Source organism: Scyliorhinus canicula, unplaced genomic scaffold (assembly GCF_902713615.1).
Source record: "Scyliorhinus canicula unplaced genomic scaffold, sScyCan1.1, whole genome shotgun sequence".
NCBI classification, from domain to species: Eukaryota; Metazoa; Chordata; class Chondrichthyes; order Carcharhiniformes; family Scyliorhinidae; genus Scyliorhinus; species Scyliorhinus canicula.
Genome location: NW_024055494.1, coordinates 57,305 through 85,275, shown reverse-complemented (window position 1 = coordinate 85,275; position 27,971 = coordinate 57,305). Strand labels below are relative to the sequence as shown.

Genomic DNA, 27,971 nt, shown 5'->3' with positions numbered 1-27,971 from the left:
TGCAGGACACACTGCGTATTTAACACAAATCTAATTTATTTGACTTTTAGCCAGAATATTAGCTCCTGTAAATGGGCTGGAGTTTGTCATCAGCAGGAAGAGACCCAAATGAACATGGTTCAGTCCTGAATGTGAGTAACAGCAAAACCCAATCATTGTCGTTACTTGTGGCTTCGTTGGTGTCTCCGCAGGGAGGATGACTGAGTGAATCCCTTCCCACACTTGGAGCAGGTGAATGGCCTCTCCCCAGAGTGAACTCGCTGATGTACAGTGAGGTGAGATGCGTGTCTGAACCCAGTCCCGCAGTGAGAGCACCTAAACGGTTTCACGTCAGTGTGAACACGTTGATGGCTCATTAGATTCCCAGAACTTTTGTAGCACTTCCCGCAGTCTGGACATTGAAACGGTCTCTCGTCAGTGTGAACACGTTGATGATTCAGCAGGTCGGATGACTTAGTAAATCCCTTCCCACACGTGGAGCAGGTGAACGGTCTCTCCCCAGTGTGAACTCGCTGGTGATTCCGCAGGGCTGTTAACTGAATAAATCCCTTCCCACACTTGGAGCAGGTGAATGGTCTCTCCCTAGTGTGAACTCGCTGGTGTATGGACAGAGTAGATGACTGAGTGAATCCTTTCCCACACTGGGAGCAGGTGAATGGTCTCTCCCCAGTGTGAACACGCTGGTGTATGGACAGATTAGATGACTCAGTGAATCCCTTCCCACACTGGGAGCAGGTGAACGGTCTCTCCCCAGTGTGAACTCGCTGGTGTCTGGACAGATTAGATGACTGAGTGAATCCCATCCCACACTTGGTGCAGGCAAATGGCCTCTCCCCAGTGTGAATTCGCTGATGCACAGTGAGGTTATATGATCGTCTGAACCCAGTCCCACAGTGAGAACACCTGAACGGTCTCTCCTCAGTGTGAACACGTTGATGGTGCATCAGATTCCCAGAACTTTTATAGCTCTTCCCACAGTCTGGACATTGAAACGGTCTCTCATCAGTGTGAACCCACTTGTGTCTCTGCAGGGTGGATGACCCAGTGAATCCCTTCCCACACGTGGAGCAGGTGAATGGTCTCTCCCCGGTGTGACTGTGTCGATGAGTTTCCAGCCTGGATGGGGAAGTGAATCCTTTCCCACAGTCCGCACATTTCCACGGTTTCTCCTCAGTGCGGCTGCATTTCTGTCTCATGGGGCCCGATGACGTGTACGGTTTCTCCCCACTGTGAACGATGCTTTTTCCTTCCATGTTCAAAATCTGCTGATATTCAGGATATGATAAATTGAGGGCTCTGTCAGATCCTGATGTGATGCTTGGTTTGAGTTTTCGGACTTTGAAGCCTCCCCTTCGAACACCCTGTGAAACTGATTAAAAAGAAAAAATAGAAAGTGAGAGAGAACCCACAAAAACACTAAGGCAGGTTGTGAAATTGAGCTGAATGAATCTGGTCATTTGTGGGGCCGTCACTGGGAAAAAGTGACCATGAAAACTGCTGGATTGTTATAAAAACTGAACTGGCCTCTTTGGGAGGAGAGAGAAAGAGGTGAAGATGGATTTTGTATATCTACAAGACATATTAAGAGTAGTTGGCAAAGCAAATTCCATCTTGAGCTTCATAAACAGCAATATTGATAGTGAAACTATGCTTCTGGTGGCATGGTGATTAGCACTGCTGCCTCACAGTGCCACGGACCCAGGTTCAATTCCGGCCTTGGTGACTGTCTGTGTGGAGTTTGCACTTTCTCCCCATGTCTGCGTGGGTGTCCACCCGGTGCTCAGGTTTCCTCCCACAGTCCAAAGAAGGGAAAGTTAGGTGGATTGTCCTTGATAAATTGCCCCTTAGTGTCCAGGGATGTGCAGGTTAGGTGGGGCTATGGGGTTACAGGGACAGGGTAGGGGTGTGGGCCTAGGCAGGGTGCCCTTTCAGAGAATCAGTGCAGACTCGATGGGCCGAATGGCCTCCTTCTGCACTATAGGAATTCTATGGTTCTAATTCTATTCTGTGAATCTTTATAAAGCTCGGGTGTAGAAGTCAACTATTTCCTAACACACCTAATAGGGAAAAGATAGCTATTTAGGATAAATATTAAGCCCCAATTTTACCCATTTTAAATGAAGGATTTCAACATTCTCATAACCTCAGGTCATCTCAAAACATCCAGCTTACAAAACAGAATCCTTTTTACTGTCCTAATGATTTTCCAGAGACCCAAAATTAATATCTTTACTGTCCTAATCATGTTCCAGAGTCACACAAATACTTTTTACTGTCCCAATGATTTTCCAGAGACCCAAAATTAATATCTTTACTGTCCTAATCATGTTCCAGAGTCACACAAATATTTTTTACCGTCCCAATGATTTTCTCGACACCCGGGTATGAATCTCACCAACGCAGAAGCTAAAATTTGAATTCATTGAAAGTTTACTGATGACCATGAAACCATTGTCGATTGTTGCAAAGACCCATCTGGTTTATTCCTGTCCTTCACTGAAGGAAATCTTCTATCCTTACCTGGTCTGGCCTACATGTGATTCCAGATCCACAGTCAGCTGGTTGACTCTTAAAATGCTCTCTGAGATACACTCAGTTCAAGGGCAATTAGGGCTGGGCAGTGAATGCTGGCCCAGCCAGCGACACCCACATCCCGTGAATGAACCGAAAAGAAAATCTGCCGTCCTTACCTGGTCTGGCCGACACGATTCCAAACCACAGCAATGTGGTTGACTCTTTAAATGCCCTCCGAGATGGCCGAGGAAGCCGCTTAGTTTGAGGGAAATTAGGGATGGGCAATAAATGTTGGCCCAGCCAGTGACTCCCACAAATGAATAAAATAAAATCCTGGAGACTCCAGTCAGTCAATCCGGGAGAGTTGGTATCCGGTCCAGGCTCGCAGCGCATGCGCCCTGTGGCACCTTGTCCTCTGTAAAGATGGCGGCCGGTAACCCGGGCCTGTCACCGCTCAGCTCTCACTCTGTTCGGTGCTGTTTAAGACGGGACCGTTAACATTTTACTCGGGAGTTGAAGCCTCCACGGGGTATTTATGAAGCCTCCCGGCTCACTGCGCAGCTTCTATTGCTCCCCGGCCACCCACCGGCTCCAATCCTGAAATTTGCTCCATTGTTTCTTTCCTGCTCCTCGCACCGTCAACGACAATCTGAACCGCGCATGCGCTGGGCACAGCCCAAAATGTCACAATGCGCGGGGAGTGATCGGTGGCGGCTCTGGACCAATAGGAACAGAGGGGCGGGATTGGAAGACCGGACATGAGCGGCTGGTCCTCCAGCCAATGGGAGTGAATGAGGGGCGGAGCTGGACTGTGAGTGAAGCATGCGCAGTGCGTGTGATGGGCAGATGGGTCCACAATGGGTAAAGGGGGGGATGGCGGGGCGAAGGGTCCGGCGGGTGGACAGAGAGGCTCCGGAAACCCCAGGAATAAACTGAGCGGATCCCCCCCTCCCCCTGTTTACACCGAGCGGGGCCGCAGCCCCCAGATCAATGACAAGCTGCTTTGTATCAGGTTGGCCATTGGTTCCAGAGGTTGTTCCCTGGTCTCCAACATCGCTTCTTTATCAGTGAATCATTGAATGGTCACAATACAGACTGAGGCCATTCAGCCCGTCCTGTCTGTGCTGGCTCTCTGTGCCAGAGCCAATCAGCCCCTCCCACTCCCTTGTCCTTTCACCAACAAGACCAGCAGCAAATATTCCCCATCCCCAGTTACCTGTGGAGAAGATGATGTTTGACCTTCTTGAACCGCTGCTGTCTGTGTGGTGAAGGGACTCCCACAATGCTGGAGTTACAGGTTATTCACCCAGTGATGATGAACGAACAGTGATACATGTCCAAATCAATAACAATGTATATTTATATAGCGCCCTTCAACTAATGGACCATTCTGAGGTGCTCCATGGGTGGGTTAAAAAGCAATATTTGACACAGAGTCATATAAGGAGATAAGAGGCAGATGGTCAGAGTTGGATTTACCGAGTATCTTAAAGGAGGACAGGAAGATAGAGAAGTCAAGAGGCTTGGGGAGGAAATTCCAGAGTTTATGGCCTCAGCTCGAGGCATGGATACCAAACATGGAGTGATTAAAATCAGGAATGGTCAGGAAGCTGGAATGAGAGGAGTGCAGAGACCTTGGAGGTTGTGAGGCTGGAGCAGATTGCAGAGACTGGGAGATAAGAGCGTGGAGGAGATTACAGAGAGAGAGAGACCAGAGCATGGGGGAGATTTTCGAGAGATAGAGAATGACATGGAGGAGATTATAGAGAGATAGAGAATGGCATGGAGGAGATTATAGAGAGATAGAGAATGACATGGAGGAGATTACAGAGAGATAGAGAATGGCATGGAGGAGATTATAGAGAGATAGAGAATGACATGGAGGAGATTACAGAGAGATAGAGAATGACATGGAGGAGATTATAGAGAGATAGAGAATGACATGGAGGAGATTACAGAGAGATAGAGAATGACATGGAGGAGATTACAGAGAGATAGAGAATGGCATGGAGGAGATTATAGAGAGATAGAGAATGACATGGAGGAGATTACAGAGAGATAGAGAATGACGTGGAGGAGATTACAGAGAGATAGAGAATGGCATGGAGGAGATTATAGAGAGATAGAGAATGACATGGAGGAGATTATAGAGAGTGGAAGGGGGTGAGGGGGGAACAAGAGCATGGGGTATTTTTTAATGTATCTGCTTCTTAACTGGGAGCCTTTGTAGGTCTGTGAGCATGACTGAAACTTGGTGTGATTAAGCAATAAAGATCTCGGGTTCATAGGGAGGTTTAATGTGGGGGACCAGCTGGGACTGCATTAGAACTGTTAAATCTACAGAGAACAAAGGAATGGGTGAAAATTTCATCATCATCCAAATGCTGACGGATTTTGAACATGGACGGGAAACAACACCGTTCACAGTGGAAACTGTGCTCAGGTTCTGTGTGGCTGAGATTTCAGCCGATCAGCTGTCCTGTTGAGACAAACGCAGTTACAGCAGAGAGAGAACGTAGAAACATGCGGACTGTGGGAAGGGTTACAATTACCCATTGAAGTGGAAATTCACAGTGACACTCACACAGGGGAGAGATCGCTCACTTGCTCCGAGTGTGGGAAGACATTCACTACCTCATCCCACCTATTGACCCCAATGAGTCCACACTGGGAAGAGACCGTTCAGCTGCTCCGAGTGTGGGAAGGGATTAGCTCACTCAGCCAACCTGCTGAGACACCAGCGAGTTCACACCCACGAGATACCTTTTAAATACCCAGACTGCGGGAAGCACTGTAGAGGTTCTGAGGAACTTATGTCCCATCAATGTGTTCACACTGACATGGCACCGTTCAAGTGCTCTGGCTGTGGGACTGGGTTCAGGCGATCATCTGATCTGACTGTACATCATTGCAGTCACTCCAGAGAGAGGCCGTTCACCTGCTCTGAGTGTGGGAAAGGATTCATTACCTCATCCTACCTGCTGACACACCAGTACATTCACACTGGGGAGAGACCATTCACCTGCTCCAAGTGTGGGAAGCGATTTAGTCACTCACACAACCTCCAGCGACACCAGTACATTAACACTGAGGAGAGGCCATTCACCTGCTCTGACTGTGGGAAGAGATTCACTCAGAGATATAGTCTTCTGGAACACCAGCGAACTCACACTGGGGAGAGGCTGTTCCCCTGCAGTGAGTGTGGGAAGGGATTCAGTGCCTCATCACAACTGCTGACCCACCAGCGCACTTACACTGGGGAGAGGCCATTCAGCTGCTCCTGGTGTGGGAAGGGATTTGCTCGATCATCCAACCTACTGAGACACCAGTGGGTTCGCAGTGAGGACAGACCGTTTAAATGTCCAGACTCTGGGAAGTGTTATACAAGTTCTGAGGAACTGATGTCCCATCAACATGTTCACACTGACGAGAGACCGTTTAGGTGCTCTGATTGTAGGACTGGGTTCAGGCGATCATCTGATCTCACTGTACATCAGCGTATTTACACTGGGGAGAGACCATTCACCTGCCCTGTGTGTGGTAAAGGATTCACTACCTCATCCTACCTGCTGACACACCAGCGACTTCACACTGGGGAGAGGCCGTTCAGCTGCTCTAAGTGTGGGAAGGGATTCACAGTCATCCAACCTGCTGACACACCAGCGCACTCACAACGGGGAGGGGCTGTCTGATGCCCTGTGTGAGTAGAGAGTATATCAGACATACACCCTTCTGAGACACCAGTGAGTTCATACTGAGGAAAGGCTGAATACCTGCTCTGTGTGTGGAGGGATTCACTCAATCACACAGTCGCCTGTTGGACAGTCATTCACTCTCTCCATGTGTGGAAATGTTTCAACTGACCTGATCAATCATCAAATTGTTCATGCTGGGGAGAGGTTGCGCAGTGATATGACGTGAGATTGGATTCATTAATCATCCAATCTGTGGATACACCAGCAAGTTCCCACTGGGCTGAGACTGTTCACCTGCTCCGTGTGTGGGAAGCGATTCACTCAGTCGTTTAAACTTCTGACTCGTCAGTGAGTTCACACTGCACAGAGGGTGTGTGTGTGTGTGTGTGTGTGTGTGTGTGTGTGTGTGTGTAAAAAAGGATTTAATCATCATCACAACTGTAAACTTGTCAATTACAAAGTGGAGAGAGGATATTCACCTGCTTCCTGTCTGCAAACACATGAATGGATATCGGATTGATCAGAGATCCTGGAATTCATTTCAAATTGTTGCAGACTTGCTCTCTGAAGGCTAAATATACTTTTCTGTTGCTTCACACCTCCACTCTATCCCAGTAACCCCACCCAACCTTTTTGGACACTCAGGGCAATTTATCATGGCCAATCCACCTGAGCTGCACATCTTTGGGCTGTGGGAGGAAACTGGAGCACCCGGAGGAAACCCACACAGACACAGGGAGAAAGTGCAGACTCCGCACAGACAGTGACCCAAGCCGGTAATTGAACCTGGGACCCCGGAGCTGTCAAGCAACAGTGCTAACCACCGTGCTACCGGAGACCAGGAAGAAGTGATGATGAAAGTTACTGGATTATTGTGAAAACTCAACTGATTCGCTAATATCCATCAGGGAGGGAACCTTCCACTTGGTCTGGACCTACACAGGACTCTGGCCTCTCAGAAAGGACAGAGATAGAGGTGGGAAGTAAAGGAAAAGGATTTTGTATATCTGCAAGACATATTGAGAGATTAGTTAGTAAAGCCAATGGGGTGTTGAGCTTCATAAGTAGGAATACTGATACAAAACCCAGGAAGTTATGCTGAATCTTTCTAAAGCTCTGGTTAGGTCACATCTCCAGTATTGTGTCCAGATTTGGTCACCAGACTTTAGGAAAGATGTGAAGATTCTTGAGAAGTTACAGATTTACCAGAATAGTTGGAGCAAAAGAAGCTGAGGGGAGATTTGATTCAGGTTCTCAAGATTCTGACGGGTTTGGATCAGGTAGACAAAAAAAATCTGGGACAGAGATTTACATTTTTGGATAAGAGATAGACGGGGATGTGAGGGAGAATATTTTTACACAGTGAGTGATAATGACCCAAAACCTGCTGCCCACGAGGGGGTGGAAATAGGCACGATGAATGATTTTGAACAACATTGGAGAGACACGAGGGAAATAAACCTGCAAGGACACGGGATAGAGCAGGAGAATGGGGCTGACTGGATTGCTGTGGAGAGCTGGCACGGACTCAATGGGTGGAATGGCCTCCTCTGTACCATTATGACTCTATGGCTCTTTCCAAGAAATCCTTAAATCCTTACAGTGCAGAAAGAGCCCATTCGGTCCATCGAGTCTGTACTGACCCTCTGAAAGAACACACTACCGAGGCTTAATCTCCCACCCTATTCCCATAACACTACCGTTGTACACAAAGGGACAATTTAGCACGGCCGATCCACCTAGCCTGCACATTTTTGTGGGAGGTACTGGAGCACCCGGAGGAAACCCACGCAGACTGGGGAGAATGTGCACAGTCCACACAGTCTTTCCTGTAGTTGCACCATGTAATTTAACCCGGGAGGGGGGGGGGGGGGTTTAGATATCACTCAGGTAAATCTGTGCTGCACTCCCTTCGAGGCCATTCTATCCTTCCTCAGGTTTATTGCCCAGAACTGAACACAGTTCTCCAGGTTTGGTTTAACCAGGGTTTGTGAATCTCGGGGCTTTTCCAGTCTCACTGAGACCTGAAATCTTCCCTCACAGACAGAACAGACAAACCTTTTACCTTCCAGACCCAGAAGCTGCTGATATTCAGGTTCTGATGAATCGAGGGACTTTGTCAGATCGCCATGTGATGTCTGGTTTGTGTTTCCAGTCTGTTAAACCTCCTCTTCCAGTATCCTGTAAATGAACAGAAACCTCACTGTCAGTTGTCATCGTTCTCAAGCTGGCACCGTTAACTTCTCCGAACAAATGATTCACAGGAATATCCGAGCAGATTTACGAGAGAAAGCTCAACAAGCATCTTGCTGAACTAATTTTATTGTTCACACAAAGTGGCACATAGTTCTAACTTATTGAACACATGCACAGTCATTGTTTAAAGTTTCAATCTGGTATATATAAACACACACTTTCACCTACTCTTTGCAGGCGCTGCTTATCTTGTTATTGTCCACTGTCCCTATCTGTTACTGAGACAGCCGTTACCTCCTGTTCCTTGTTATTGTCCACTGTCCCTATCTGTTACTGAGACAGCCGTTACCTCCTGTTCCTTGTTATTGTCCACTGTCCCTATCTGTTACTGAGACAGCCGTTACCTCCTGTTCCTTGTTATTGTCCACTGTCCCTATCTGTTACTGAGACAGCCGTTACCTCCTGTTCCTTGTTATTGTCCACTGTCCCTATCTGTTACTGAGACAGCCGTTACCTCCTGTTCCTTGTTATTGAAGTTCGCTGTCCTTGTGAGAACACAGCTGCAAATTCTGCTGACTTGTGCTTAAAGTTTTACAAAGCTCAATTTGAATTTTTGTAACAATCTGTAACCCCTTTTCTGGTGTTTTATTCAGACTGAAACCTCATTCTTAAATCATATCATAACCTTAACATGTACGATTTATTTCCCCTTCACACAGTCCAGGGTAGAAACCCACAGCATTCTCTCTGCCTGCTCCAGGATGGCCCCTCCTGCTCCCTGCTTCAGGATGGCCGCTCCTGCTCCCTGCTCCAGGATGACCGCTCCTGCTCCCTGCTCCAGGATGACCGCTTCTGCTCCCTGCTCCAGGATGACCGCTCCTGCTCCCTGCTCCAGGATGACCGCTCCTGCTCCCTGCTCCACAATGACCGCTCCTGCTCCCTGGTCCAGGATGACCGCTCCTGCTCCCTGCTCCAGGATGACCCCTCCTGCTCCCTGCTCCAGGATGACCGCTTCTGCTCCCTGCTCCAGGATGGCCGCCCCTGCTCCCTGCTCCAGGATGACCACTCCTGCTCCCTGGTCCACGATGACCGCTTCTGCTCCCTGCTCCAGGATGACCCCTCCTACCTCCTGGTCCAGGATGACCGCTCCTGCTCCCTGCTCCACAATGACCGCTCCTGCTCCCTGGTCCAGGATGACCGCTCCTGCTCCCTGGTCCAGGATGACCCCTCCTGCTCCCTGCTCCAGGATGACCACTTCTGCTCCCTGCTCCAGGATGGCCGCCCCTGCTCCCTGCTCCAGGATGACCGCTCCTGCTCCCTGGTCCAGGATGACCGCTCCTGCTCCCTGCTCCAGGATGACCGCTCCTGCTCCCTGCTCCAGGATGACCGCTCCTGCTCCCTGCTCCAGGATGGCCGCTCCTGCTCCCTGCTCCACAATGACCACTTCTGCTCCCTGCTCCACAATGACCGCTCCTGCTCCCTGCTCCACAATGACCGCTCCTGCTCCCAGCTCCAGGATGACCGCTCATGCTCCCTGGTCCAGGATGACCGTTCCTGCTCCCTGCTCCAGGATGACCGCTGCTGCTCCCAGCTCCAGGATGACCGCTTCTGCTCCCTGCTCCAGGATGACCGCTCCTGCTCCCAGCTCCAGGATGACCGCTCCTGCTCCCTGCTCCAGGATGGCCGCTCCTGCTCCCTGGTCCAGGATGACCGCTCCTGCTCCCTGCTCCACAATGACCGCTCCTGCTCCCAGCTCCAGGATGACCGCTCATGCTCCCTGGTCCAGGATGACCGCTCCTGCTCCCTGCTCCACAATGTCCGCTCCTGCTCCCAGCTCCAGGATGACCGCTCATGCTCCCTGGTCCAGGATGACCGCTCCTGCTCCCTGGTCCTGGATGCAGTGGCGTGCAGAGGGGGGGGCCGAAGGTGCGCTGGCCCCGGGCATCCATTGGATGGGGGCAGCAGCGTGAAGAGAACGGAGCGCGCCTGCGCACCGCGGTCGGCCAGAGCGCACTTGCGCACCGCGGTCGCCGCTGGTGAAGAGGCGGCTTTGCACTCGCCGGCTGGAGCGTGAACAAAAAGGGCGCGAATTCTCCCGAATCGACGGCAATCAATGCCACCATGGGTGAGTTTTATTTATTCTTTATCTTTCGATCCATTTTTAAACTCTTCTCTGCACCCTCTCTATAGTTGTCAACTTACTAAACTGTCGTGCCCAGAATTTGACATTTGGGCCAGGGGCACCCATTTGGGACAGAACCAGTATTTTATAAAGATTCAGCACGGTATAAAGGGGCAGCACGGTAGCATGGTGGTTAGCATAAATGCTTCACAGCTCCAGGGTCCCAGGTTCAGTTCCCAGCTGGGTCACTGTCTTTGCGGAGTCTGCACGTCCTCCCCGTGTGTGCGTGGGTTTCCTCCGGGTGCTCCGGTTTCCTCCCACAGTCCAAAGATGAGCGGGTTAGGTGGATTGGCCTTGCTAAATTGCCCGTAGTGTCCTAAAAAGTAAGGTTAAGGAGGGGAGGGGGGTTGATGGATTGCGGGTGTGGGGTGGATGCGTGGGTTTGGGTGGGGTGATCATTGCTCGGCGCAACATTGAGGGCCGAATGGCCTGTTCTGTGCTGTACTGTTCTATGTTCTATGTTGTTCATCATGGCCTCTTAACTTTTGCCCTCTTACCCTTTATACTTAAAGCCCAGGGTCCTATAAATGGGAGATTCTCAGAGACAGGGGCAGCACGGTAGCATGGTGGTTAGCATAAATGCTTCACAGCTCCAGGGTCCCAGGTTCGATTCCGGCTTGGGTCACTGTCTGTGCGGAGTCTGCACGTCCTCCCCGTGTGTTCGTGTGTTTCCTTCGGGTGCTCCGGTTTCCTCCCACAGTCCAAAGATGTGTGGGTTAGGTGGATTGGCCATGCTAAATTGCCCGTAGTGTCCTAAAAAAGTAAGGTTGGGGGGTTGTTGGGTTACGGGTATAGGGTGGATACGTGGGTTTGAGTAGGGTGATCATTGCTCGGCACAACATCGAGGGCTGAAGGGCCTGTTCTGTGCTGTACTGTTCTATGTTCTATGTTCTACTTGACAGCAAGCTGCTGGAGCTCGGATCTTGAACAGAGCTTTTATATCTGGATTTGGGAACCCTTTATGCACTGGCATAGTGCAAAAACAGGCCCCACATGACCAGGGTTTTGTGAAGAAGAAGGGATCTGGAAATGTGTCGACTGTGAAAATTATATTTGTGGAAATTGGGTGAAGTAATGCCGGTGTTTGATGAGACTTGGTGCTAAAGCTTTAGAGAAATGAAGATGGAATTTGATTTGAAGAAGTTCAACGTTTTGAAGGATATTGTGGCTGAAACGAATGCGATGCGTGCTGAATGGGCTGACTGAGAAATGTGTGAGATATGTCTTTGTATCTGCTATGTGTAATTTATCGGTCATATTATTGCAATTTTCCTGTTAATTCATGTTTAATTTACGTTGATTTTGGTGTGATTGCTAATATAAAAGTGAAGTCTTGTATATTGGTCTTAGTTGGGTTGTATGAAGTTTGTTTCCACAAGGGTCATAACAGTATTTCCATGACGTTGCTGCTTTTATCCTTCTCCATGGGGGTTGCAGAGGAGGGAGGCACAACTTTCGAGACATAACATCTCACCCATTGCTGCAGAGCAAAATGACTGAAGAAGAGAACAATATCCCTAGAATCCCAGCGCTAAGGAGAAATTGACTAACTCTTACAGCGCAATTTAACCTCAGGCAGCCGTCCTATACCTTAGAGATGACAAAGATAAAGAGGTCAGTGAATAGCTCTAGAACGGGTGCAACTACGTTTTTTATAGGTTTTTTGGTGATATTTAATGAAATATTTACGTGGGGCTTTGGGGCATACAATCAAGATTTGCCCTGGGCATCACCAGACCTCTGCATGCCACTGCCTGGATGACCGCTCCTGCTCCCTGCTCCAGGATGACTGCTCCTGCTCCCTGGTCCAGGATGACCGATCCTGCTCCCTGCTCCAGGATGACCGATCCTGCTCCCTGGTCCAGGATGACCCTCTCCTGCTCCCTGGTCCAGGATGGCCGCCCCTGCTCCCTGCTCCAGGATGACCGATCCTGCTCCCTGCTCCAGGATGACCGATCCTGCTCCCTGCTCCAGGATGACCGATCCTGCTCCCTGCTCCAGGATGACCGATCCTGCTCCCTGCTCCAGGATGACTGATCCTGCTCCCTGGTCCAGGATGAACCCTCCTGCTCCCTGGTCCAGGATGACCACTCCAGCTCCCTGGTCCAGGATGAACCCTCCTGCTCCCTGGTCCAGGATGAACCCTCCTGCTCCCTGGTCCAGGATGACCACTCCAGCTCCCTGGTCCAGGATGACCACTCCTGCTCCCTGGTCCAGGATGACCGCTCCTGCTCCCTGCTCCAGGATGACCCCTCCTGCTCCCTGCTCCAGGATGACCACTCCTGCTCCCTGGCCCAGGATGACCACTCCTGCTCCCTGGCCCAGGATGACCCCTTCTGCTCCCTGGTCATGGATGACCCCTCCTGCTGCCTACTGCACATTGACCCTTTTGACATCAGCAGTCGCTCGATTCGAGGTTGTCGTCTACTCAGGGTTATGTGTTTCTGCCCCGGATCTTCATGTGACTGAACAGAGCTGCAGATTTCTGGACACATGGGGCAGGACATCCCATGAGGCAGTGGGATCCAGAGAGCAGAATTTGCTTCATTATCTTTCCTTATCTGCCATTGTTCTGCTTCATCAATCAGGCACCTGGGTCTCTACAAACCAGGGTCATGGATGTCAAATTACCCAGGTCAAAGGTTAATGCAGTTTGATGGTCATAAAGAACAGAGAAAAGTACAGCACAGGAACAGGCCCTCCAAACATGCCACCCATCTGAACTAAAAACCCCTCCCCTTCTGGTGACCACATTCCTCTATTCGCGTCTTATTCATATTATTGTCAAGACACCCCTTAAACGTCACTATCGTCCCTGCTTCCACTACCTCCCCCGACAGCGAGTTCCAGGCTTTCACCACCCTCTGTATAGAATAACGTGCCTCATACATCTCCTTTAAAACTTGCCCCTCGCACCTTAAACCTATGCCCCCTAGAAATTGTCTCTTCCACCCTGGGAAAAAGTTTCTGACTATCCACTCTGTCTATACCCCTCATAATCTTGTAGATTTCAATAAGGCCGTTCCTCAACCTCAGTCGTTCCAGTGAGAACAAACCTGGTTTCTCCAATCTCTTCTCATAGCTAATACCCTCCAGACCAGGCAACATCTGGTAAATCTTTTCTGTAACCTCTCCAAAGTCTCCACATCCCTCTGGTAGTCTTGCGACCAGAATTGAACTCTATATTCCAACTGCGGCTAAACTAAGTGTCTGTAAAGTTGCAACATGCCAATTTTTAAACTCAATACCCCGGCCGATGAAGGCATGCATGTCGTGTGTCTTCTTGACGACCTTCTCCACCTGTACTGCCACGTTCAGTGACCTGTGGACCTGTACACCCAGATCCCTCTGCCTATCAATACTCTTTTTTTAAAAAAACATTTTATGAAGGCATTTATGATTTTATAACAATAAACGACACCAATACAAATGTGAACACAATTCAGTGAGTAACACATCCCTCCTTCGCCCACAGCTCCTGCCTACTCCAGACACAAAATAGCCTAACTCCCCCCATCCCCCTCACCGTATCGAACCCACTGACAGTTTAGTTTTCTCCGAAGAAGTCGATAAACGGCTGCCACCTCTGAACATAATTTTCTCAAGACTGAGAAACCCAGCTATGTCGCTAACCCATACCTTTGATTTTGGGGTTTGCAAATCCCTTACAAGCTACCAATATTCGTCTCCGGTTTACCAAGGTGGCAAAAGCCAAAACATCAGCCTCTCTCACCCCCTGGACTCCCGGATCTTCCGACACTCCGTAAATTGCCACCTCTTGACCCGGCGCAACCCTCATCTTTAGCACCCTGGACATGACATCTGCAAATCCCTGCCAGTATCCCCTAACGGAGGTGGACGTGAACAAGGTTTGCGGGCCCTTCCGTGCACCTCACACACCTGTCCTCCACCCCAAAAAACATGCTCATCTGGGCCACTGAAATGGAAAATGAAACACTGTCATGTGTGCCAGGTGAACCACCTTAAATTGTATCAGGCTGAGCCTGGCACATGATGAGGACGTGTTGACTCTGCTCAGCGCATCCTCCCACAGACACACCTCTATCTCCCCTCCCAGCTCATCTTCCCATTTATGCTTTAGCTCACCTATCTGGGTTTCCTCTCACTCCATAAGTTTGTTATACATTTCCAAAACCTTCCCCTCCCCCACCGACGTTCTAAAAACTACCCGGTCCTGTATCCCCTGTGGCTATAGAAGTGGAAAAGTTGGAACCTGCCTTAGTGCAAAATCCCTTATCTGCAGATATCGAAACCAATTCTCTCCCGGCAATTCAAACTCTGCCTCCAAATCCTCAAAACATGGAAAGCTCCCATCAATAAATAGATCTCGCAGCCTCTCAGTGCCTGCTCTCTGCCACTTCCAAAACTCCCCATCCAGGCTCCCAGGGACTAACTGGTGGTTGCCACAAATTGAAGCCCACACCGATACTCCCTCCACTCCCATATGCTTCCGCCACTGCCCCCAAACTCTCAGGGCCGCCAGTACCACTGGGCATGTGGAGTACTGGGCCGGTGAGAATGGCAGAGGGGCCATTACCAATGCCCCCAAACTTGTGCCCTTACTTGTGCCTCTACCCGCTCCCACACCTACCGCTCCCCCACTACCCACTTCCTAATCATGGCTATATTTGCCATCCAGTAGTAGTTACTCAAGATTGGCAGCGCCAGCCCACCCCCCTCCGCTCAGCAACACTTCTCTTTACTCGTGGGGTTTTACCAGCCCACACAAAACCAGAGATCACCTTGTTCACCCGCTTAAAAAAGGTCTTTGGTATAAAAATAGGGAGGCACTGGAAAACAGACAATAATCTAATTTTTACGGTCTGTTCCCTCCCCACCACAGGAGCATGTTCCACCTCCCAACGTCCTCCTTCATTTGTTCAACTAACCGGGTCAAATTTAATTAATGTAACTGTTCCCATCTCCGTGCCACCCTAATTCCCAAGTAATGGAAACTCCCTCCCACCACTTTAAACGGCAGCTCCCCCAGCTCCTGCCCTCTCATCCGGATCACAAAAACCTCGCTCTTACCCATGTTCAATTTGTATCCCGAGACCCGGCCAAATTCCCTTAAGATTTGCATAATCTCTCCCATGTCCGCTAATGGGTCAGAATTGTATAGGAGTAGGTCATCTGCATATAATGAGACCCTGTGTTCCAAACCCCCCCCCCCACCGGAATAGTTCCTTCCAATCCTTTGGCACTCTTAGCGCCATCGCCAATGGCTCTATAGCCAAGTCAAACAAGTGGGGAGAGGGGACATTCCCTACCTTAACCCCCCCCCCCGGTGCAGGCTAAAGTAGTCCAAGCTCACCCGGTTCGTCCGCACACTCGCCACTGGTGCCTGGTACAGCAACCGAACCCAGTCAATAAAGCCCTGCCCAAACCGTTCCAGGACTCCCACAAATAATTCCATTCAACCCGGTCGAAGGCCTTCTCTGCGTCCATAGCAACCGCTACCTCCGCCTCCAGCCCCTTGGAAGGCATCGTGACCATAGGAGCCTTCTAGGCCGTTAGCTGCCTACCTTTATCAAACCCCATCTGGTTTCTGCAGTGGGCCCAGCCTCCCAGAAAATATCTTGTAGAATTCCACAGTGTAGCCATAGCCGTCCGGTCCTGGGGCCTTAACAGACTGCATGGCCTCTAATCTCTCTCCTACTTCTATAATTCCGATCGGGGCTCCCAACCCCTCCACCAACTCTTCCTCCACCGTTGGAAACTCCAACCCTTCCAAGAACTGCCTGTAGATATCAGACCAAACTCCATCTGCAGCTTCTGCCGCTCCTTCAACAACTCTACCTCTGGGGCTTCAGAATACCTTCTGTCCACCTGGAGTCTTTCCCTAACCAGTCTATCCATCCCTACCCGCTCCACCTTCACCCTATGAGCCCGTATCGAAATTAGCTCCCCGCTAACTACTGCCTTCAGTGCTTCCCACACTGTTGCTGCCGAAATTTCCCCCATGTCATTTATCTCCAAATAATTCTGAATGGCCTCCCTCACCCACCCTCATCTGCTAACAGTCCGACATCCAATCTCCATTGTGGACGCCGTGCCCCATCCTTGCTCACCCATAAATCCACCCAGTGTGGGGCATTGTCCGACACAACAATTGCCGAATAGTCGGTATCCACCACCCCCGCCAGCAAAGCCCTGCTCAAATGAAAAAAAATCAATCCGGGAGTACCCTTTATGAAAAAAAGAAAACACCTTTGTTCTTGGCTGACCGAACTCCCATGGATCCACACCCCCGCCCGCTCGCTCCCCCTCCCCCGCCCCATCTGTTCCATAAACCCCTTTAGCTCCTTCACCTCGGCTGGCACTCTCCCCGTCCTTGAACTCGACTGATCCAACCTCGGATCAATGACCATATCGAAGGCGCCTCCCATGATCGGCTTACGCAAGTCCAGGTCCGAAATCTTCCCTAACACCCACCTCATGAATTCCACGTCGTCCCAATTTGGTGCATAAATATTTCCTAAAACCACCGATATCCCCTCCAGCTTCCCGCTCACCATGATGTACCTACACCCCCCCCCCCCCACCGAGTCCGCCACTATATTCCCTACCTCGAATGACACCCGCTTATTAATCAAGATCGCAACTCCCCTAGTCTTAGAGTTTAGCCCCGAATGAAATACCTGCCTGACCCACCCCTTCCTCAGCCTAGTCTGATCCTCTGCCCTCAGGTGTGTTTCTTCTAACATTGCCACGTCTGCTTTCAACCACCTCAAATGCGCAAATACACGAGCCCTCTTGACCGGCCCATACAGCCCTCTCACATTCCATATGATCAGCCTGGTCTGGGGAACGCACACATGCACGCAACATCCCCTCTGCGCCCATCACCCTTCTTAGGGCAGCCTCCAGCCCGCATCCTGCGCTTCCTCAGGCCCGCCCTCGGGCACCCACTGTCCTCGACCTCCAATTTGTCTCCAAGCACCAATCCCTAGCTAGCTCACGGAAGCGCCTGGAAGGCGAGCAGGTGACTAGTTTCATATGGGGGGGGTTGGGATTGTTGGTGGAGGGGGGCGGGGGACCAGGTCTGCTGATGGGGGGGGGGGGGGGGGTCAGCAGAACAGTTCCCCCTCCCCCTCACCTGCTCGCCTTCCACTTCGCTTCCGTGAGTTAGCCCGCCCAGCTTGCCAGGTAGTTCCAAACCATGGCGCCAAGCAAATGGCGCATTCATTACCCAGCATACCCCGCGGTGGTGAATGTCCTCTATCGACACCACAGGGCAGCAGTGCGCATGCGCAATGCCTGGGAGTAGTTGGAGCATGCGCAGTGTGTGATGGCGTCTGGGAAAGAGACACTTTTTTGTCTCATGGGCAGAGGGTAAGGATGAGGAAATCCGGAGGAAGCGATGGAGCCGGCTTTGGAGAGAGAGTTTCTAAACGCTGCGTGAAGGCCCCCAAACCTGGAAGATGCACCTGTAGGTCCTGCGGTTGCAACTTCGGATCTTTTTCCCGATATCAGTCCCGGCTTAACGGCCACCGTCTTGATTGAAATGGAGCGGTGCGCATGCGTGGATGCGGTGACGTCTGTAATGGGCGTGGCTTCGTAGTGTGTTCCCGCCAGGTCCTAGTGCCTGCAGGAACGGAGTCACTACAACAACTTCACCCAGCCCCAACTGCAGTCTGGAGGAGGGACCATTGTTCAGTGTGAGAGGTTGCAGCCTCTGTATAGTTTCCTGAAGGGGCTGCTCCTCACCTTCGGTTACACTTCAGCCCCAGGCTCCTAATTCTTGGCTGCTCATTGTGGAGGAGGCTGGGTGAATCTGAAGTTCTTCTCCTGGATCTTTTCTTGGGGCTGATTAAGAAAGAACCTCAATGAGCAGTTCCTATGGAGGTTGGGTGGCTGTCAGACTGCCTTACAAATTTTAATTGAAAGGGAGCAGTGGCGGCCAATGGTACGCTTGCTACCTTCCACAACTGGTGGGAACCTCGGGGTACAAAGCAACTCCAAAACACTAGAAGCAACATTCTGGTTTAGTTAGGAAGCTTCCCTTTGCTAATTTTGTCTTCTTTCAGTTTGTTTGGACCACTTATTTGGGGTAACAAGCGATAAAAGATTAGTCCACAGAAACTGGAATTGACTGTACTGAATTTCTATAACTATACAGTGATGATATTTGTAAACTTCTTTTACAGGGTATTAGGAGAGGAAATTTTGCGAGTGGAAACTCAATCAAAAAATCGCAGAAATGAAACAGACTCACTCGCTACATCAGAATCTGAATAACATCGGCCTTTTAATGTGAAAGGAGAAATGTTTCTCTGTTGGTTGTGAGAAAAGATTTCAAACATCAGTGTGACTGGAAAAGCACCAAGACCCACACAACACACACCCGAATGAGAGAGTTCCAGTGAACTGACTGTGGAAACATCAGTTTTTATGTGTGGCAGAGGTTTCAGCCAATCATCTGGCCTGTCAAAACATAAGTACAGTCACTCCATGGAGAAACCATGGAAATGTGGGGACTGTGGTAAGGGATTCAGTTACCCGTCTGAGCTGGACATTCATCAGTGTAGCCACACTGGGGAGAGACCATTCACCTGCCCCACATGTGGAAAAGGATTTGTTAGGTCATCCCACTAGCTGAAACATCGGCGAGTTCACACGGGGCAGAGGCCATTCACCTGCTCTAAATGTGGGAATGGATTCACTCAGTCATCCACAGCGGCGACACCAGCTAGTTCACACTGGAGAGAGACCAGTCACCTGCTCCGAGTATTGGAAGGCATTCACTGCTTCATCCTCCCTGCTGACAGATCAGCAGATTCATACTGGGGAGAGACCGTTTAAATGCCCAGACTGTGGGAAGTGCTATAAAAGTTCCGGTATGCTGATGCGCCATTAACATGTTCACCACCAGGAGAGACCATTCAGGTGCTCTCACTGCAGGACTGGGTTCAGACACTCATCTCACCTCACTGTACACCAGCGAGTTCACACTGGAGAGAGGCCGTTCACCTGCTCCGATTGTGGGAAGGGATTCACTCAGTCATCCAACCTGCTGAAACATCAAAGATTTCATAAGTAACCACATTGATTGGATTCTGCTATTAATCACATCCAGATTCAAATATGTTTAGTGGGTCAGTTTCTGCTGATGTTGATGAAATCCAGTCCAGTTATTGGGGTTAATATTCTCGATAAAAGCCAAATAAATGAGCTTTGTGTTAAATGTTTTGTGTGTGGCCCGTGGAAAGGTGGCGCAGTGGTTAGCACTGCTGAGTCACGGTGCCGAGAACCCGGCTTTCATCGTGGCCCTGGGCATTGTCGGTGTGCAGTTTGCTTATTCTACCTGTGTCTGCGTGGGTTTCATTCCTACAACCCAAAGATGTGCAGGGTAGGTGGATTGGCCACGCAAAATCTCCATTAAATTGTAAAAAGTAAAAATAAAAGATTTGTGTGATAAATCTTAATATTGTCAACGTAAACAATTCTTTTTGAAGGTCTCTCCCTCTCCCCTGCCTCCTCCATCCTCAACTCCCCACAAGTGCTCATGGAGGAGGAACGCATGCTTTTCTTTGTCACTAAGATTCAGTCCATTCAATCAGCTTTCTCTGCTGTTGATAATTCCCCTCACCCACTGGGCCAAGTCTCCTCTAATATTCCCCTTTGTCCGAGCCATGAATTCCTCTTTCTCTCGTTTCCCTCACCTCCGTTCATGCCCTTTGAGACCTCAACTGGAACATTGTGCACAGTTCTGGGCGCCACTCCACAGAAAGGATGTGAACACATTGGAGAGAGTGCAGAAGAAGTTTCCAAGAATGGTTCTAACAAGTTCCTTGTATAGAACATAGAACAGTACAGCACAGAACAGGCCCTTCGGCCCTCGATGTTGTGCCGAGCAATGATCACCCTACTCAAACCCACGTATCCACGCTATACCCGTAACCCAACAACCCCCGTCTAACCTTACCTTTTATGAAAATGAAAAATGAAAATTGCTTATTGTCACGAGTAGGCTTCAATGAAGTTACTGTGAAAAGCCCCTAGTCGCCACATTTCGGCGCCTGTCCGGGGAGGCTGGTATGGGAACACTACCTGGCTGGTACAGGACACTACGTGCAATTTAACATGGCCAATCCACCTAACCCGCACATCTTTGGACTGTGGGAGGAAACCGGAGCATCCGGAGGAAACCCACGCACACACGGGGAGGACGTGCAGAATCCGCACAGACAGTGACCCAGCCGGGAACTGAACCTGGGACCCTGGAGCTGTGAAGCATTTATGCTAACCACCATGCTACCGTGCTGCCCCAAGTATAAGTTCAGCATAATCTCTTTGCTCGTCTACTCTATTTCCCTATTAATTTTAGAATCCATACAGTGCAGAAGGAGGCCATTCGGCCCATCAAGTCCGCACCGACTCACCGAAAGAGCACCCTACCTAGGCCCACTTCCCATCCCTATCCCAGTAACTCCACCTAACCAACACACCTTTGAACTGTCGGGGGGAGGGGGGGGGGGGGCGGGAAACAGGAGCACCCAGAGAAAACTCATGCAGACACGGGAGAACATGCAAACTCCACACAGGCAGTCACCCAAGGCTAGTGTTGAACCCAGGTCCCAGGTGCTGTGAGGCAGCGGTGCTAACCACTGTGCCACAGAATAATAAATCCCAGGATACTGAGTACTTTTGTTTTGTATCATCTGCAAACTTTGAAATTGTTCCCTGTACACCAACGTCTAGATCATCGATATATATCAAGAAAAGCAGGTGTCCCAATACCACCCTCTGGGGAACGCGACTAAACTCTTCCTCCAGCCCCCAAAAATATCCATTGACCAGTCCTCTCTGTTTCCTATTACTCGGCCAATATTGTATCCATGTTGCTCCTGTTTCTTTTATTCCATGAGCTATAGCTTTGCTCACAAGTCTGTTGTGTGGCATTGTATCAAATGTCTTTTGAAAGTCCATGTACACCACATCTGTCGCATTACCCTCATCAACGCCTTTTGTTAGCGCCTCAAAAAACTCCAGCAAGTTAGTTAAACATTTTTAGAATGATCCTAAAGAAGGGTAAGCGCAGGTTAGGGAGAAGGTTAATACTGTCAACATTCAGAACAACACAGACATTAAAGGAATAATTAATCTCAAAGACTATCTCTTGTAGTTTGTGTGACCGGGTTTGCTGACCCAAGTGTAAAGAAATTAAATGGTACATATTTTTTTATTTAAATAATTCTACTTAAATCTGGAACTCTGGATTGGCTGGGAGGATTTGGATCAGTGTGACAGTATTTCAGAACCAGTGTTCAGTCTACTCAGCAGCAGCAGGCTAAATCTCTCCTCAAAACCCACATTGAAATCTGCATGTTCTCCCCGTGTTTGCGTGGGTTTCCTCCGGGTGCTCCAGTTTCCTCCCAAAAGTCCCAAAAGTCGTGCTGCTAGGTGGATTGGACATTCTGGATTCTCCCACAGTGTACCCCAACCGGCGCCGGAATGTGACAACTAGGGTCTTTCACAGTAACTTCATTGCAGTGTTAATGTAAGCCTACTTGTGACAATAATAAAGATTATAAAAGTCCACTCCCATTCCCTATACCAACGACCCTAACCTAACCGTAAGCATGTTTTCTGAGCACTAAGGGGCAATTTAGCATGGTTAATCCGGTCTTGGGCTGATCAGTTACCATACAAGGTGTGATGCAGTAAGATAGGTTACTTAAACCAGGGGCTGGTTTAGCTCACTCAGCTAAATCACTGGCTTTTAAAGCAGACCAAGCAGACCAGCAGCACGGTTCGATTCCCGTACTAGCCCCCCCGGACAGGTGCCAGAATGTGGCGACTAGGGGCTTTTCACAGTAACTTCATTGAAGCCTACTCGTGACAATAAGCGATTTTCATTTTTTCATTTCATTTCTGTGGTGCATCTGTAAAAATTTATAAAATTTAAATGTGGATGGGGTGGCGCAGTGGTTAACACTGCTGCCTCATGACGCTGAGTACCCAGGTTCGATCCCGGCCCTGGGTCACTGTCCGTGTGGAGTTTGAACATTCTCCCTGTGTCTGCGTGGGTTTCACCCCCACAACACAAAGATGTGCAGGGTAGGTGGATTGGCCACAGTAAATTGCCCCTTAATTGGAACAAAAACAATTGGGTACTCTAAATTTTAAAAAAGGACTCGATGTGGACAAACCAAATGTACTTTGTTTCCTGTGGAATATATGAAGTACATCTAAAGTTCATCATTTCAGTATTTCACTGAGGACCAGAACCATGTAAGGATTTGACTGTCTGTATTATTGCAGCGCTGTAAATAAAATTAGTAAAAGACGATTTGTTGTTGGCAGTTTGATTATCTGGTATCTGAAAACGACAAGATTCAATATTTAGTCAACAAGGTGAATAAGGAAACATATCAGGGCATAATACTCCAGCTGGATGTTCACAGGAGAAAGGCTGTTATCAAACACCTCGAATGGACAGGATAGAGAAATATCCCAACTGTAAGAAACTCTCAAATCATTTGTAAATATCTTTCAAATGCTGACAGGTTGCAACTGTCAGTTTCCATCACATTGAAGTCAATGAAATGTTAAGAGAATGGTTATTCCAGAACTAAAAAACACGAGTTATATCACAGCTAGAGTACGGAGTTCCGGTCACCACATTACAGGAAGGATGTGATTGTACTGGAGAGAGTACGGAAGAGATTTATCTGGATGTTTCCAGGATTGGGGAATTTTAACAAGAGGAAAGATTGGATTGACTGGGATTGTTTTCTGTGGAACAGAGGAGGCTGAGTGGACATTTAATTGAGGTGTATAAAATCATGAGGGTCCCAGATATAGTGGATCAGACGGCAGAAGGACCTATTTCATTAACAGGCTGGTCAGTAACCAGGGGGCCAGAGATTTAAGTATCTATTGGAAAGATTAGAGGGGAATTGAGGATTTTCTTCACCAAGGGGTGTGGTGGGGGTCTGGAACTCTGAAAGGTAGGTATAGACAGAAACGCTCATCACATTTAAAGACACCCCGATGTGGAGTTTCTGTGACCTGCAGGGCTACAGACCAAGAGGTGGAAAGTGGACCCGATAAACCATTTTCAGCCAACACAGACACAATGGGCTGAATGGCCTCCTCTGTGCTGTAAATTTCTAGGATTCTGTGATGACAAGTGATCCTTTGGTTTTTATCCAATACCGACCTCAGCCCAGTCAGTTAGTCCAAATGTTGGTGTGATGGATCAAGTTAAGAGGTCTCAGGTACCAGGAGCAGTGATTCAAATGGAAATATAAGTAAATCTGATATAGTTTATCTGTATTTGGTTACGTTTTAATAACTTCTCCTGAATGTGACCCTCACCCACGTTTTGATTTGATTTATTTATAATAATAATCTTTGTTGTCACAAGTTAGCTTATATTAACACTGCAATGAAGTGACTGTGAAAAGCCACTAATCCGCCACATTCCGGGCCTGTTTGGGTACATGGAGGGAGAATTCAGAATGTCCAAATTACCTAACAGCATGTCTTTCGGGGCCTGTGGAGGAAACCGGAGCACTCGGAGGAAACCCACGCAGACACAGGGAGAATGTGAAGACTCTGCACAGACAGTGACCAAAGCCAGGAATTGAACCTGGGACCCTGGTGCTGTAAAGCAACAATGCTAACCACTGTACTGCCCACACTGCTGGCCTTGTTCTGCATCATATAAAAATTGTCAATACATTTGGTTCAAAACAGAAGTTCAGGTCTTAATGCCTTGTTTGATTTCACTTTGCTGTGTTTAAATCCTCCCCTTCTAACCTCCTGTAAAAGGAGTTTCCAGAATCCATCACTGTCAGTTCTGCTGAGTGGACAGGGATCACCGCGCATGCGCCCTGCTGCACACTGCCCCCTGCGAGGATGGCGGTGGTTAACTGGAGAAAGGCTCTACAGGAAAACCTTCCCTCGGTGCAAACTTGGGAGTGGTAATTTCTTGTTTTAGCTTTGAGGCCACTGGGTGTGTGTGAAGCCTCCCCTCCCACCCACTGCCCCTAACGCTGCCTCCGCCTATCCGCCTCCTTCCCGCCTAACGATGAGAGAAACAAGCGTCTGTCCCTGGACATTAGTTGCACTGCGCATGCTCAACATCACAATACCCGGGGAATGATTGACGGCAGCTCCGGACCAATAGGAAGAGAGGGAAACTGGAGGACCGAGCAGGAGCGGCTGGTTCGCCAACCAATCAGAGTGAATGAGGGGCGGGGGTGATCGTGGACCTCCCTCATTGGCTGAGAGTCTGCATCATTTTTTCTTCCCATTGGCCACGTGGCGTGGGTTCCAGAATCTCATTTCCTGCCTGAGAGGTGTTGACCAATTGAAGACTTGGAGGACCGGATGGACTCTGGTCCTCCATCCAATCAGTCTGCGGGTTTTGTGTGATTGAATATTGAGCTTCACACAGACTGAAACTTCTTCCTGAGTCAAACTTGAATAAAACAATTTATTTTTAGAGTCCATTGAGCCTTCTACAGAACTGCTACAAGGAACAACAAACGTTAACTCTGTTTCATTCGCCACAGATGTGGCATGGGGGCACAGTGATTAGCACTGCTGCATTGCACAGTGGTTAGCATTGCCGCACCAGCGACCTGGGTTCAATTCCAGCCTGGTGTGACTGTGTGGAGTTTGCACATTCTCCCCGTGTCTGTGTGGGTTCCCTCTGGGTGCTGCAGTTTTCTCCCACCGTCCAAAGATGTGCAGGTTTGGTGGATTGGCTGTGCTAAATTGCCCCTTAGTGTCCAAAGGTGAAGTTGGGTTACGGGGATAGGGCAAGAGAGTTTGAGCCTGGGTGGGGTGCTCTTTTGTAGGATTGGTGCAAACTCGATGGGACGAATGGCCTCCTTCTGCAATGTAGGGATTCAATGATGCTGCCAGATCTGTTGAGTTAATCTCGCATTTTCTGTTTTTATTCTATATTACACACCTTTTTGATCCATTAATTATATTTATTGAACCACTGTCGCATGAACTACCAGGAGCAGTGTGTTGATATTTCAGCTATTCCGGCCTTGGGTGTTTGTGTGGAGTTTGTACATTCTCCCCGTGACTGTATGAGTTCCCTCCGGGTGCTCCAATTTTCTCCAAAGATGTGCAGGTTGCGTGGATTGACCAATCGAAATTGCCCGTTAGTGTCCAAACAAAGGTTAGGTGGAATTACTGGGTTACGGGGATAGGGTGGAGGCATGCTCTTAAATAGGGTGCTTTTCCAAGGGCTGATGCAGTCTCAATGGGTGGAATGGCCTCCTTTTGCATTGTAAATTCTCTGATTCTGGAGGATTTTCTCTCTCACAGTCTGATCCGATGTGTCTGTTTGCCGGTATTTCCGACGGTAGCACAGTGGTTAGCACTGTTGCTTCACAGCGCCAGGATTCCTCGTTCAATTCGTGTTTGGGTCACGGTCTGTGCGGTGTCTGCACGTTCGCTCCTTGTCTGCGTGGGTTTCCTCCGGGTGCTCCGGTTTCCTCCCACAAGTCCCGAAAGATGTGCTTGTTAGGTGATTTGGACATTTTGAATTATCCCTCTGTACACCCAAACAGGATTGTGGTGACTAGGGGCTTTTCACGGTAACTTCATTGCAATGTTAATGTAAGCCTACTTGTGGCAATAACAAAGAATATTATTATATGTTTGGGTACTTTAGGGAGCTGGTTGAACTTCCTTTATTCTACCTGTTGTCCCCTCGGATATTCCATCTGTTTTTGGTTAATGTGTCTGGAGTCTGAGTTCTTCCAGTCTGTCTCCAATTCTCCGTCCTGTCTGGGGTATATGGGTCTAGGTAGCTTGGTGTTGTGATTCATGTTGTTTAGTTGTCTGTCGCCAGCAGGTATTGTTGTCTCTCGATAATGACTGTGCTGCTACCCTTGTCTTCTGGTCTTATGAACATATCCGTGTTGGATCCAAGCTCCCGGATTGTCTGTCTTTCTCTCCGGGTGAGATTCTGTTTGTCTCTTGTATTTCACTGTGACAGGGCAGAGACCTGATTGAAGGGTTCAAACATGGGAATTCTGGGAAAGATAGTCAAGGATTTGGGAGGTGACAACATGTTTAAAGAGTTAGGAGAGGAAAGGGAGGTTGAAGATGAGGCAGTAATTTGTAAGGATGGCAGGGTCAAGGGTTTGTTTTATTGAGGGGGTGATGATGGCAGATTTGAAGGACAGACGGACAGTACCTGGAGAGAGAGAAATGTTGACAATATCCATGGACACAGGGTAGTTGGCTGATCAGTAGCTCAGTGGGAATAGGGTCGATGTAGCAGGAGCTGGGTCTCATGGACAAGATGAGCGCTGAGAGGGCATGAGGGGAGAGAAACTAGAGAAAGATCTGGGTTCAGGGCTCGGGAAAGGATGAAATTTAGAGACAGTTTGGTCCGGTGTGCTCGTGGAAGGGAGGGAAGCAGCAGAGGCAGCTGATCGGATTTACTCAACCTCAGTCACAAAGAAGCTCCACAAGCTCCTCACACTTCTTGTTGGAGGTGAGGATGGAAGAGACAGGGGAGAGTGAGAGAACTTCAAAAGGAACTAACTTGTGTCAAGATATTAAAAAGTTTCAACACACTGCGTATTTAACATAAATCTAATTTATTTGATTTTTAGCCAGAATATCAGCTCCTGTAAATGGGCTGGAGTTTGTGATCAGCAGAAAGAGACCCAAATTAACCTGGTTCAGTCCTGAATGTGAGGAACAGCAAAATACAATCACTATGGTTACTTGTGGCCTCGTTGGTGTGTCAGCAGGTTGGATGAAGTGGTGAATCCCTTCCCACACTTGACACAGGTGTATGGCCTCTCCCCAGTGTGAATTCGTTGATGTACAATGAGGTTAGATGATTGTCTGAACCCAGTCCCACAGTGAGAGCACCTGAACGGTTTCTCATCAGTGTGAACACGTTGATGGTTCATCAGTTCCCCGGAACTTTTATAGCACTTACCACAGTCTGGACATTGAAACGGTCTCACATCAGTGTGAACTCGCTGGTGTGTGGACAGAGTGGATGACTCAGTGAATCCCTTCCCACATTTGGAGCACGTGAACGGTCTTTCCCCAGTGTGAATTCGCTGGTGACTCAGCAGGGAAGATAACTTAGTGAATCCCTTCCCACACTTGGAGCACGTGAATGGTCTCTCCCCAGTGTGAACTCGCTGGTGTCTCAGCAGGTGGGATGACTTAGTGAATCCTTTCCCACACTCTGAACAGGTGAATGGTCTCTCCCCAGTGTGAATTCGCTGGTGTATGGACAAAGTGGATGACTGAGTGAATCCCTTCCCCCACTTGGAGCATGTGAATGGTCTCTCCCCAGTGTGAACTCTCTGGTGTTTCCGCAGGTCGAATGACTGTGTGAATCCCTTCCCACACTT

General features: G+C 49.1%; 1 protein-coding gene across 1 annotated transcript; it reads right to left on the bottom strand.

The window, feature by feature from the left end:
- Positions 1-16: 16 nt before the first annotated feature.
- Positions 17-27,926, bottom strand: LOC119960266 (zinc finger protein 229-like; the record flags this gene model as incomplete). Its single annotated transcript, XM_038788016.1, has 2 exons — positions 17-957; positions 27,613-27,926. Coding segments are annotated over 2 exons (1,110 nt in total), but the record flags the coding sequence as incomplete, so codon positions are not given.
- Between the last annotated feature and the right edge of the window lie 45 nt (positions 27,927-27,971).